The 14,831-nt window shown below is 36.2% G+C and overlaps 1 protein-coding gene across 1 annotated transcript; it reads right to left on the bottom strand.

The window, feature by feature from the left end:
* Positions 1–411: 411 nt before the first annotated feature.
* On the bottom strand, positions 412–11,775 carry kiss1ra (KISS1 receptor a). Its single transcript, XM_043254165.1, has 5 exons — positions 11,270–11,775; positions 10,476–10,600; positions 7,555–7,690; positions 4,830–5,068; positions 412–2,483 (listed from the first exon to the last, which is right to left on the bottom strand). Exons 1-5 carry the CDS (start codon positions 11,493–11,495, stop codon positions 2,109–2,111), a joined length of 1,101 nt encoding a protein of 366 aa, XP_043110100.1. The 5' UTR covers positions 11,496–11,775; the 3' UTR covers positions 412–2,108.
* Positions 11,776–14,831: the final 3,056 nt, after the last annotated feature.

Genomic DNA, 14,831 nt, shown 5'->3' with positions numbered 1-14,831 from the left:
AATCCAGAACACTGAATATGTAAATGACAGTTCATGCAGAATGCATTTCGCTCTTCACGTTCTTTTTAATCGTTTTCGATGTAAACATATGCTAGACTAAAGCCTTTGACCGTTGTTTTTGTGTTTCATTTAGATGTCCTCAAGGGTCAAGGTACAGAAAACTTAGAGCCATTTTAACAGAACGCATTTTGCAATTCACTGTGCTACTTTTCAACTGCTTTTCTATGCAAACATGCACCAGAGAGATCTGTTTAGCCATTGTGCTTTTGCACTGTCTAGCAGACGCTTGAAAGCATTTTAAAAGCAAGTTAAAAGAGCTTCAAAAAAACGCATTCACAGATCTTGTTTTTTTTTTTTTCTTTTCAAATTTGACTGCTTGCGTCTAACAATTTTCAACACAAAAACCTGTTCTTTTTGAAAGTCTTTTAGATTTTTATTTTTTTAAGATACTGAGAATTTAGGGGCCATTGAAACAGAAAGCATTTTTGCATTTCACTTTTCTAAAGTCCTTTGTTTACTTGTAATCTTGTTCGTACATATTTCACTTTTTTTCTCATCTAAAATAAAAAGTGAAATTTAAAAAAAATGTGCCTCTAGACCTTGTGTGTTTAATGTATTTCAACACACACACACACAAATATGCTTTCTGTTTAAATTGCCTCTCAGCTTTGCTTTGCTTTTTCAGCATCTTGCACATGAGTGTTAACATATCAAGTGGCTGTTCAGTGTTCACACAGAAAATGTTATTCCAGTGCACTTCAAAATATAGTCAAAAGTCAAAATTTACTACTCTAGAGAAAAATAAATGCACTGAAATCAATCAAAAATACATTTATTTATACCAAGTATAATGCAAGGAAATTTATATATTTATGTAATAAAAATACCCTGCAATTGTACTTCTACTATACTAATCTGGCAGACTTAAAGTCTGCTGAATTGGAACAACATATTTTCTACTTAATTGTGCAAAAGTAGTGCTGAAGTCCAACTAAAAGATACTATACTTGATTGTGCTCAAATGGGACTATTGCAAGTATCACTTCAGGTACACTTTGAATACCTTGCATTTAAACACCGATATTATTCAAAGATCACACAGTGCTCATCAATTGACATTAAAATACATTTTAGGCTTAATATTAAGAAATATGTAATGTACTTGCCAAATAAAGTCGAGCAATATGTCAGTATATATGATAATAGATTTAAACAATACTTAGTATGAAATAAATGTATTTTAATTTTTTAGATAGACGTTTCTCACCGTCGTGCCCCCAGCCAACATTTTTGCAGCAGCTTGTGCTTACTATACATTTGCTAACATTGCTCATCGAAAAGCTCCTTGTTATTGAAGAATTACGCTGCATCCGTTTCTTTAAATAAAATAAATCTCACATCTATCGCATCAATGACATTTTCTTTATCATCTTCAGTTCCATTCACGCGTGTTTGTTAACCCTCGGCGTCTATGCTAGTATAATCTCAATTGCCTTGCTGTCAGGTGTGGCATAATGTATTCTGTGCTTTGATCAACATTCGTTCAATCTTGAGAAGTGGTGTGCTTTCAGAGAGTCTATACCTTGTGAGTATACCTCTTCAGGTCGAGCCGTGTCATATAGAAATGCAACGGACGAAGGGCAGTTCGGAGTGGTTCTTCACGAGGAAGTGTGCGCAGGGAGGTGTCGTGTGTATGTCAAACACAATAGATGAGTCAACAGTTGCCATGTTTGATTTAGTCAACATCCTCTCAGGCAAGCTCCTACACATCTCCGCTGCTTGGCAGAACATCCGTTCGGTTCCCCGTCCGTGAACTTACGCCCTGTAAAATCAGCTTTCCATACAGCTTTTAAAAACGCACGCTCTCGTAACACAGCAGGGCCAATCACGAGAGCTGTTCGATGTCAGTATCAAATAATACTACTTAACTCCAGCTGTAATTATTTATGTGCACTTCAGCAGTTCTTTGCCTCCTAAATGGCCTTTTGCACCACATTAACATTTTTTCACAACTCAGCGAACTGAATATAACCCTTATATACGAGGGAAGTCTGCGCTTCGGCGACTAGACAGTTGGCACGGATTCGTGGTTGAGGTGTCATCTGCTCTCATTTCCTCTCCGTGTTGCTCTCCTCCGTGGCTACGAACTTTATTTCTGCATTGGCTGTGCGGGAGGCGACGCTGCTGTCTCTCACTTTGTGTCTGAAGAGGAAGGGAAAGGTCTTCCTGAAGGACTTGCGGAAGCTGGCGCCCATAAAACCGTAGACAATAGGGTTGATGGAGGAGTTGGCATAGGACATGCAGTTGGCCCATGTCTTGATCTTATATGTTGCGTAGTTGGCTTTGAAGTTGGGATAGAAAGATTGGAACAGGACAAAGATCTGAATGGGACCCCAGCAGATGGTGAAGAGAACAACAATGACCACCACCATTTTGGAAATCTTACTCCTAATGGAAATCGTTCTCTCTGAGAGCAGGTGGACCTGAAATAAACAAGGTTTTGATAAGATTTTAGCAGGCATGGGTCTGATATATGATTTAAAAAAAAAATAATAATAATAAAACTGACAAGTGCACGTATTTTTGCACATATTAGTATGCAGAATTTCAGTTATTCTAACGAAATACATTTCTTTGTTAATCTATTGTACTGAAATCTGAAACAGAAACTTATCTGTTTGGATGTTAAGAAATATATATTTTAAAAATACCATGCATTAAATAGAATAGAATGCACCTCTTTTTGAATTTTCTTTTTTTCAGTTTCATATTTCAAATGAACTTGTGACAGTTTTCGTACGGTTTAAAGTAAAACAAAAAAAAGCGAAGCGATTAAAAGTGTAATAAAAAGTAATGTTGATATAAGTAGTTTGCATAATTCTTCATTCATATTTACACATTTAAAATAAATACAATTTAGTTTTAAAATATGAACAGTGTTGTACAATCTGATGTACTAGATAAGTGACAGGCAAGAACGTTTTGTGTATGACATTTGATATTGTTAGTTTTTTGGGTTTTTTTTTTTTTTTATAAAAAAATAATAAGTAATGCTAAGAAAACTTGAAATTTCATATCCCCTGATAATCATAATTTAAAAAAATGCAAGGTATTTGTTTCTAGATATTAAAATAAATTTTATTTTATGATTTTTTTTTAATAATGTATAGGGAAAGTATTTTTTATTTTAACTAGTTAAAATACTATTTACCTTAACACTATTAATCTGTTGTTAATATGTTTTAAAAAGGTATGAAAGCAACATGAATACAATGACTATATTTCATCATTTTAGACATCCTTATTAATCACTGACCCTTAAATATTCCAAACCGCAATATGCTGTTGTAACTATACCCAGATAAATAAAGCACTCACAATTTCTGTTATAAAACCAGTTGAGTTTGATCTCTGAATTACTAAATATTTTCTGGATTAAGATCCCACAGCAGAATCATTATTCATGATGAAGATGAACAGTATAGACCATCGCAAAGAAGATAAAACAGCAAAGAAAATAATATGAAACAAAAGCATTCATTAGGAAAATGGTACAATACAAAATCCAAATGTGATTCCACAGCACAGCTTAAATTATATCTAACTCCATAGGAACTTCAGAGTTTTGTTCCTGAAAACTCACTAAAAAGACATTTAAGCTCGTGTAAACATCTGCTGGCCAAAAAGCAGTATATGATGACTCAGGAGTGAGCGAGAGGTCACTCGGCTGTAATGTGGGAGATTTTTTCTCAGATAAGATAGAGCTTTTAGCAGCTTTTAGTCTGGAATTCAAAGAGAAAGTGTGGGAAAGATATATTCCCCATGTCTCAAAAAGTCTCTGTATTGATAGAGAGGTATGCTGGTGGCAGCATCAAGCTGTGAGGTGGCTTTTCATTATCACAGACTGGTTTTCTTGTCAAAGAGAAAACACTGCAAATCTCAGTCTGGTAAAGAATTTTGTGACACTGCTTGAAAAACTGTGAAGCATAGGTGTGAACCCTATCGCCAAGCTTCAGGAAAAAAAAGGGCCCGAATCAAATGTGAATGTTTCAGCTGTCTGATGTGTCCAAGGCACGTCTCAGCCCAGTAATATCATTACTTTTTGTAGTTTTTGTAGTTCAGCAGCCGTGAAAGTATATCTAGAGTAAAATAGTTTAATAGTTATCTGTTTCAACAATTATTCTGTAAAAAAAAAAAATAATAATTAAATGTATGCTTGTTTTTCATCAAAGCTTATACCTTGTTTTCTTCAGATTTTAGTTTTTTAGTCTTTTTCCAGAAAAGTTAACATTATTGCATTATTAAAACGTGAATCATTTTTTGTGGCTTTCTGTATATGGATTCTTTTTTTGTATTTTTTTATTAGAAAGTAATTATCTTACTGGGGAACCTTCATACACAAAATGCTGCCTGTAAAGTCATGACTTTAGGTTTCGGACACCGCCTATGTGAAACTGTACCACACCTAAACCAGATGACTTAATGCTTTGCAAAATATTTAATACGTCAGGAACACTCTTTTATTTAATTGAAAATATTTTATATTAATATAGCTAATTTTATAAATATTTAAGTGCAGCATGTACAAAGCTCTGTATAGCTATTTATGAATTTATTTTTGCACCTAACTAATTTTTATTTTACCTTGTTAAATAAAGGTTACCACTACAACTCCTCTTTTTCTTTACTTTTGAAGAGAAGAAAAGAAACCAAGATGTTTCACAGCCTCTCGGGAGGATATACACCTGAATAATAGATTAAAGCGCATATAGCCTTTCATATCCATTCAGTGGAGTGTCATCACTGATGGTTGTTACCCACGATCGTACCTGATGGTTGTTATCCACAGGTTCCACGGAGGCTTGTCCCACTCTCTTCAGCATGAAGGAATAACAGAAGGAGATGGTAATGACAGGCAGTAGATATACGGCTATGAACTGATAGAGGATGAAAGCTTTCTCGTGGGTCTTTGATGGAAACCTCTCCATGCAGTATTTTCTTGGTCCGTACCAATAGCCGTCCTCAAGCCTCTGGTACAGGAAGATTGGTATGGAAAGGATGAACGAACCTTGTTGCATAATAAAAACCAACGATGAGAATTTTAGTGCTTTTTCATTTTTAAATATTTAATTGGAGTATTCTGGGTTAAATGCAGTTAGGTGGCGTCATGCATTTACAAAGTGGTTAATTGTTTAAAAGAAGAAAAGTCAAGTAACGTCTAAACCCTGTGGGACTACTTCTGATAATTGCATGTTTTGGTCTGTACAGTATAGCAAAGTAGATGCATTGCATGTATATAAATACAATACATAAAATTAGTTCATATATATTACTATTATATATACATATATGCTATATTTATATTTAATCCCATTTTATGTGGCCTTAACTATGTACTTACGTCAAAAAAATAAGTTCCATTATTTTGTTCATATTTTCTTGCAAAATACTACTAAGGTCGGATACGAGTGAGGTTAGGGAGAGATTTGGTGGTAGGGGTAGGTTTGAAGGTGGGGTAAGTTGAAAGGAATGGGTCAACGGTGTAATTCTAATTATGGAAATGAATTATAGATTATTGCATGCAGGTATCTGTGATATAAAAGTGCAATGTGAATGTATGTACACAATAAATGCATTGTCTCAACTGATTAATGTTAGTTCATAGTAGCAAAGGCCACCTAATATAACGTGTGTTTAATTGCTGTGTATGAATACTAATGAGATCGGGCTGAGATAACAGACGAACAACGTTGGAAAGAATAAAGAGATTGTCTGGACCGATTCACACATAATGCATTTCTGCAGTCTTGTTCCTCTGTTTTTAAATTTTTTCGTAAACAAACATCCAGACCGTTGACAGTTATGTCATGTCTGATTGCATCTTGTGCATGAGTCAAAAAATCTTTGAAAAACCTGTCTCGAGACAAAGCATTCTTTTTCGCTGCTTTTGTCTCACGCAGAGAGCGTGTTCTATATCAATGGCTCCATCACCCATGTGCATCACTGGTGGGCTGAACACATTTTGCATTTAAAAACATAAAACAATTAAATGAAAAATTGAGATGCTGAGTCCATCTAGTGCAAGTTTACACAAACAAACAAAAAAAATAACAGAATGTACGTCATACGCTGAAATGTTAGCGGTTGTGATTTTGAAGCTATAGAGATTGCGGTTAAAACGTTTTCTCCACTTTAGAAGGCTTTTGTTAACTCCTGGGCTGTGCGAAGTACTTTTATGAGTACTGACCCCTATTCCCTGCCATTATAAAGCTCGGAAGAGCCTGGACATTTTTTTAAAGATGTATAGTTCATCCGAAACTGAAAATGATCCCATAATTGACTCAACTCAAGCCATTCTAGGTGCATATGACTTTCTTCTACACAAATCCATATGAAGCTATATTTGGTGGGTGTTATTTTTTAATAGTTTTTTTAAAAGTTCAATAAAATGCATCGATCTATAATAAAAAAATGACCCGCATGGCTCTTGGGGAGGTGAATACAGACCTCCTAAAACAAATTGATCCATTTTTGTAAGAAAAATATCCCTGTTTGAAATGTATTAAGGGTAATCTGGCGCATATGCAATTTCACAATACCATTCTAGCAGATGAAGCAGGACACTGGTGTAGTGTACTGTAGATCTGATTGTATTTGTCTGAAAAAAAGAAAGTCAAATATACTCTTAAAAATAAAGGTGCTTCATGCTGTCATAGAACAGGGGGCCGGATTCGACAAAGTGGACACACTGAATATATATATATACATATGACAATAGTTTGAGTTGGCAGTAGCAGTAGCAGAGTTTCGTTGAGGACGTAAAAATCTTTAAATACTCCTACCTTTTTTAACGTATAATAATTATAACATAGATGTTCATTAAAACATTTATGTTCTGCCACGTTACCACAGTTACTGTTACTAAAGTCAATCCCTTGTAAATGTGGGTGGTTTATTAAAACGTATTCTTAGTGTTTTGTTGTCACACAACGTTTCTCCTATTTTTTCTGTCTGTGTTGTTAAGAATGTCTTTAAACTACTATAAATCAAAGAATCTGTGGTTTGTACGGAAAACTCTGCTCCAAACTCAAACGCTTCTCACAGCGAGAAATTCTCGTGTAACAAAAGATGCGAGCTATCGAATTGTTATTGCTCGCTTTTCACTGTTACGTCTGGTCTAAAATTTGGTGCTGTCATCTTGTGGTGACATTGTGAAACTGCACATTTTCTAAATGATGCTAGGTGGCCCATCTCTAATATATTTTAATAGACATGCTGCTGGCTGCTTAAAATTCATCCGCGGGCCGCAGTATTGAAACCACTGCCATAGAATAACCCATCTGTCTAATTGGTCCCATAAAGAAACTTTAACATCTGACGAACTTTTCATCGACGTGAAGAACCTTTTGAAGCACCAAGTGTACACCTAGGATGTCTTAAGGGTGAGTAAATCATGGAGTAATTACCTTTTTTGGGTAAACTACTCATTAATTAAATTATTTATATTTTTCACGTTTTGCGTGTGTGATATATAATTGTAACAAAATGACTTACCGATCCAGATGCAGACGCTAACAATCATAGCGACACGAGGGGTTCGATGGTGCAAGGATTTCAGAGGGTACACAGTCACATAGCAACGGTCTCCGCTCATCGCCGTAAGAGTGATACACGTCGCTTGTACGGTCACCTACGCATTGCCAAATCCTTTGTTATCTTGTGTTCATATCATTATGAGGTCATGCAAGACAGACACGCTCCAATGCATCAGAGTAAACACGAAAAATTGGATTTAACTAATCTAAAATCTAACACATCAAAGACACATCCGCACAATGCTTTCAGTGCAGGCCAGTCTTTAGCTCATCGCCTTTTGAATTAATTCTAGACACACAAAAAATAGCCCCATTCACTTGTGGTTTTGTCTGGTGAATTAATTGAACTGAAGTGCCTGATTGCTCATCTTAAATGAAAAGAATCAGGTAGGAGGAGAGGCTTTAGAGAATAAAGTCAATCATTGTGCCGGGTGTTTTTATGCAAGCTTAACTATCCTTTAGCTCTTTGATGCAACAGGTGTGAACAAAGAGCTGTTCCATCCCATCGTCTTTTGTGCAAGGTATCTAATGATTAAACAAAATATGCGTGCTTGGCCTCAATCTGAGGAGGCCCGTGTGTCCGACAAGATAAGATTCACAGCGCTTTTGGAACAAACCTGTACGAAAAACCCAGCAAGAGCAAAAAAAAAAAAAAAAACCTGCTAAATTATGCAGTTTTCCTCCCACAGCGATTGTTTGGTGTTCGCGCAAGCTGTAATTAAATATAACTAAAAAGGAATGCTGGTATTATTCAAGTCAATTTTTATTTAGATCCAATTGCCCCGAAACATTGCTTCTTAAGTGAATTTACTTCAAAGTATAGCTGAAAAGAGTGTCTAAGTTTGGCGGGCTGACATATCCCTTTGGTCACATAGGCAGTTTTCTTTTCCTATGTTTGTAATGCTAGCTTTTATAAACACACTGTGTCCTACTTTTTTTGTTCGGCCGATGCAGTCTCTCACAAGGCAGCGGATAAAGATTGACTCACATCTTCCATTATCTACATGAAATGAGGGATGAATCATAATGTCGAACTGCCATACTAAAAGAATCCTTCCTTCATGTGCACACAAATGTAAAGTAAAAAAACAAACATAAAAACATGTCCTTAGTGTGTTTCTGTTCAGTGGTGGTTTTCTGTTTTGATGTATATTTTGTATAGTTGTTTTAAATGGAACTGTTTGAGTTCTCAGATGACTTTTTTTATGTGCTGTTGTTGAGAGAACACTGTTATTGGGAACTCTTTGAAGTGTCAAGCTACAAGTTACAGTTTTAAAGTAAGGATGATAAGTGTTTTGGTAGCTAAAAGGTAGCTTGTTATCATTTAATTACAGCGAAACTTTTCTGAGCCAAAACCGAGGACTTGTAAATGAGTCTCAATTACTATTTATTAATATTACTTATAACTAATACTATACTGTAACTAATGTACTGTAAAAACACTATAAAAAGGTTAACAGTATGTTTAAATACTATACAAGGAAAACTGTAAAAATTAATTTAATGTAATCATTTTAAAGTAAAATGCTGTTAATTGTAGTTTTCAGAAGTCACAAATAAATAAGTAAAAACCCTCTAATCTGCTAAACTGTAGACTGATATTTCCACAGTTATTGTTTGTAAATTACAGTTTTGTACTATAAAATTGTCTTTACAGTTTTCGATTACAGCTGCCATTTAAAAAAAACAAATTTTATTACAGTATAGAATATCTTCTGTTTATGTATTCATTGTTTGACTTTTACTTGACATTTCACTGTAAAAATATGGTAAACAATGCTATACCTAGTAACTATTGTAAAGCTACTAAAAAATGTAGTTCAGTAATTTTGCTTCTTTTAGTTACTTACCTTAAACACTGGGGGCACTAGCACTTTTAGCCCATAATGTTTAAAAAAAAGGGTTTAATGCATTAAAATGTAGTACTAATAAGCACAAGCCATATGTATGGAGCTTGTTATGTGCTATGTCAATTAACACATAAATAAATCTTTTTTAATCAATAATCTGGCAGTGAAATCATAATTTGCGAAAGGAATATATCTGAAAACTACAGACTGGAATTATACGTATATGCAATTTTTAATTTTATTTATTTATTTATTTTTGGGGATTTTAAATGTAGACAAATGCACGTTTTTTTTTCAGTGCACCTAGCTTGCTTTTTTACCTTTTTTTTTCTCATCACAGTTCCAGAAGCAGCATTGTCTCTGCCAGACAGTCAGAACGTGCTTGTCCAGAGAGGAACATTGCTTTTGATATAGGCGTTGAAATGGAATCTTTATGCACCTCTCATACTAAAGCAGCTACACTGGTTTTGAATTTCTATCTATAATTTGTAATGTATGTATATAATTTGTTTCTCTATTCAAACTAAGTGTAATAATCATTTTTATTTGCATTATTAACAGTAATTATTGGATATTTAATAAACGTACGCAAGGCAATACAACCCAAGTAGGCTACTTGTAACCAGGAAAAGTCAAACATTTGGTCATGAATATGAATTAGGTGACACGACTTTCATTTAATGGCCATATAGCGATGTCACAATGAGTTCATCTTGAGCTGCCCCTGACTCTAAAACTCATCCTGTCTGTCTCAAAACGGACTATATTATAGATCTTAATTAGTGAACAAATCCATTTACTGTTACTGGGGGACACTGCCGAGTGCTAGACTGAAGTCCAGAATCCTATCAGCATCGATCTTTAAACATTTATTTTCTCTTACTTTTCATTTCACAGTGACTTTGATGGTATGGCCATTGTCCTCAAAACAATCTGAGATGGCACATTTACACTACACAAAAGAAAAAAAATAGCATATTTTTAACGATGCCTCTTTGTGCAGTGTTGTTCCCTGAAGTGCTCTGCTTACCTGTTGGAGAAAAGCAACAAATTTGCACATGAAGTCCCCAAATATCCAGCCAGGCAGAGGATAAAGGGTTGCAGTGAACGGCACGCAGCACAGCAGGAAAATGATGTCGGTGGCAGCCAAGTTAGCTGAGGAATTAAATATATGTGAAATGAATGATCAGTTTCATTCGATTGTGAGGTGTGGGAAAAGTGAGGTGAATGCGAATGTGAGGTGACACTGTTCGTATTACTGTTATCTTCAAGGGGTACAGGGATTCTGGCAGTGCTTGAAATATTGTGTAGTCGAAAATAATTGGAGACAGAAATGGTGGAAATGTGAGGTGAAAATGCAGTGAATTAAATGCAAGCTCGGACAGCGACACTGAAAATCAATTTGAGACACTGTAGATGATCTGACTTTATTTTCTTCCATGCACAGTTTGATAAAACTCAAATACAGTTGCACTGCTAAAATGCATTTATCGTAACTATGACTTTTTTGATTGAGGATTTAATACAGATCCCATCAATTTTAAGGCATTTCCTAAACTCACAGTCTTGCTCAAGAGGTTTTTGAGGAAATGCAATAATTCTTCTAGCTAGATCATACATCATTCTGTGACTAATAAATAATTCACCGACACAGCCAACAAGAGGTTAAACTCCAGTTTGCTTCCTGTTACTGCAGTTCCTGTGCAAAATTATTTGTGAAATTACTTAACATTCAACTGCTAAGACATGTTTTGGGAGGTTGTCTAATGAGATAAAGGTCGCAAAGCTTTTGTGCAGAAAAAAAGTCAATTGGCTGCAACTCACCAATGTAAAAGTTAGTGGCGGTCCTCATCTGTCTGTGTTTGGAGATGACATAGATCACCAGCGAGTTTCCGATCAGCCCCACTAGCATGATGAGAGAGAAGAAAAGGGGCACCAGCCAAGCGTCCGTCAGGAAGGGATGCTCCTCGTCCTCCGTGTCCTCCGTCGAGGAGTTTCCAATGGAGCTGTTAAGCAGCTCACTTGAGTTCCAGTCTTCACTTGGAAACATAATTTTAGACTCGAGAAAGACCTTGAAACAGGATGAAAAAAGTAAAGTTTCTTCTTTCCGGCAGTGACAAAATCCTCATGCCCATCAATCCAATTAACCTTCAGAAAAATGCCGTTAGAATCTGGTGTCTTTTCCTAAACTTCAAGCTAGTCACTGAAGCAGTTTTTTTAGCTAGGCGGTTGTTTGAAGGACCCGTTTCTCTTTAGACGCAAGGACGCAATTTTTCTTCACCTCTTTGAAAAAGGAGCCCTGCGAGCAGTATCCACTCAAAGGCAGAGTGGATTCACTCCCATTGGCTTTATACGCAGCCTGCACACACGTGGGCAACCGAATGATTGTAGAATGAAGTACTGATGTCAGGTCGCCTAGCAACAATTTTAGGGCTCTCTCGCTCTCTCATTCCACCGCTCTGTGTGTGCAGAGAGAGCGAAATATAAATGTGGTATTTACCCTGCAATATTCACATAGCCTAAAGATACGCAAACCTGCGCAAAGAGATCAATGCATTTCAATTTGTTCTACTATCACATCTCATTTTTCTAACCTAGAAATTACTGACCACAACATGGAAAAACACAATTACTGCTTCTCGGGACTGCACTTCTCATCCTGCCAAATTGCCATATGGGATCTCCTTTGTTGAGTCCGGGTTACTTTTTTCTTACTGAAGGCTATATATGCACTCTTGGAGCAAATCGAACCAAATTCCGACTATGAATGAGCAATTCAATCAGACCTAAGGTCTGGGAGAATGAGCTCACAATCATGGTTGAATCACACACGGACTGCTCTGATAAGAGCACAGTGGTCTCGCAGAACACTGATGAAGACACGGAGACCGAACACTCACACAATTTCTATTCAGTAAAATTCAGTGCTTCAGTTTGTCTGCTTTTTATTGTGTTCTTTGGCCCCTGCGCATTAAAGCATTTATTTCCACACACTTAATGCACACAAATGGTTGCAATAAATCAGCGTTCTGTTTGTTTGGAAAAGTTTAGCATCTGTTTTTCTCATTAAATGTATATGTTAATAGTGCATTAAAGGAATGGTTCACCCAAAAATGTTTATTCTGTCATCATGTACTCTCCCTCAAGAAGTACTCGCCCCAAATCTGTACGAATTTCTTTGTTCTGCCGAACACAAAGGAAGATATTTTGAAGAAAGTTCGTAACCAGGATGTTTTGGGTCACCATTGACTGAGTAGAAAAAAAATACTATGGAAGTCAATGGTGACCCAAAACAGCCTGGTTACAAACTTTCTTTAGTTTTTTTTTTTTGGTGGATTGCCGCTATACTGTCACCATCGTTGAGCTAGGTGCTCGTGGTTTCATCAACCAGCTCCTGCCTCTTTGCCCATTTTCGATTATCAAAGAGTGACGTGCGATGCTGGCTCCGCCCCCGAGCTTCAAAACCCACAGACATAGGCCGTTCCTCAAACAGAAGACTACATCCTCCAGAGGTCGCATTTGTAGGCTACATACGCCATAAAGAAGATCTTATTATATAATATTAACAGTTATAAATTTGACTGTTACACTTAATTAAGTGTAAATCATTGTGTTATAATTCGCGAAAATAATGCTCACTTAACTGAAGTGTCTTGATGACGTATGCAGTCTACAAATGAATCCTCCGTAGGACGCAGCCTTCCATTTGAGAAATGGCCATCTATATACGTATAAATGTCTATGTTCAAAACATATGTATTGTATTTAACAAAAACAGCAAACATGAAATGTGAGTGATTAAATTTGGTTTGTAGATAGGGCCATAGTATTGAAAATAGGGCACTGGAAATTTTTACAACTTCATTCATGCAAAATCATTCATATCTCTTTAAACACGCCCATGTTTGTGTTTGACTTGTTCGCCTGCTTCACGTTGTCAGGACTCATCCATCACATTTTTGCATCTGCTGATCTGCAGAATCCAAGAATTAAAAAAAACCAAAAACAAAACAAACAAAGAATCAAAAGTTCAGTCAGATTAGATGTAGCTCATAGCGATTGTGTTTTACAGCACATTTTTTTCTGAAACCTTTACTACACACTCTCAGACTAACAATGAAAATCAAATGAATCATTAATGTTATTATAGCCTTTATCATTCAGTTAATACTTTAATCACTTATGAACTGAACATGACAGAATGTTACACCTTTCAGCACTAGAGGTTTCGTTGAACATTCAAGCTTAAAAACTTAGTATGCCTGTCTGGTGGTTTTGAAGGTTGTAGGAAACCATAAATTTGTATTCTGCCGCTGGCATTCTTCGAGTCTCTGGAGACCAAGGCCTGGTTCAGCTCAGCATTCAGATGTACCGGACAGCTCAGATTCAAATGTGTCATGTCGACGGGCCGTGTTCACAAAGCTCCTGGGAGTCCAACCTTCAACATGGCACGGTGGACATCATCTCCGTTTCTCCGCAGAGATTGAGTGTATTATTTGTAAGTACTTGACCATAGAAATAATTGGCAATGTCTCGGCTGCATCGATACAGTTTTTAGCTATCCAGTCATGAAATATGTATGCCCTGCAGCAAACAAGACAATCAAAAATATCAAAGATTTCATACAGATTACATTCAGAGCAGAGCCTAAGGCTGGAAATGTGCCCCAAGCACATTTTAAAATCTAATTATCTTGCACAGGGGCAATATATTGTAGATTTTTTTTTTGCTTTTATTTTTTAACCTTTGTGGGAAAGAGCATTGCTCTGACCTTTTCTCAGTCAATAGTCACATCCTGCCAGTGGAATCTAATCTCAAATGTGCCAGGGGATATAACAGCTGTGGAAATACAGAAACTCTCCGTTCCGCTAAGCGCCACTGCATAAACACTATATTTCATTTCTCCATCCTGCAGATCGCCTGGCATGGCACAGATGCTGGGAAAAAAAAGTCACTTAGCTAAGACTTTGCTTTGGATTGGTTTGCTTTTAATTTGTCATTCAGAGAAGCCTGTGGTTATGGTTCATGGGACAAAACAATTAAGAAAACTGAGAGGGAAAGTAATTGATGCTCCGCAACTTTTTCATTTTATAACAGCCTTATGTGTTGGCACTGATAGGCTGACAAATATTTGCATAGTGGTAACTGAAGCGAACGAATCGAATTCCTAAAGGCTATTTAAAATGTTAATTTTAAAAGCGAATATCTGCAAAAAATGAATTTTGTCATTTTTTTTTGTAGGCATAGGCAGATGACCTCAAAGGTAAAACACAGGAACTAAAAGAACGAAATATATTTTGATGAAGCGATTTACCGGCTTGAAGAAATATAGTTCCCACAACATTGCTAATAAATGTACGAATAAATGTGTTTGCTATGTGTGCTG

The sequence above is a fragment of the Puntigrus tetrazona genome, chromosome 2 (assembly GCF_018831695.1).
Source record: "Puntigrus tetrazona isolate hp1 chromosome 2, ASM1883169v1, whole genome shotgun sequence".
Classification (NCBI taxonomy): Eukaryota; Metazoa; Chordata; class Actinopteri; order Cypriniformes; family Cyprinidae; genus Puntigrus; species Puntigrus tetrazona.
Note: the sequence above shows the minus strand (reverse complement) of the source record. Positions and strands in the feature narration are given on the sequence as shown.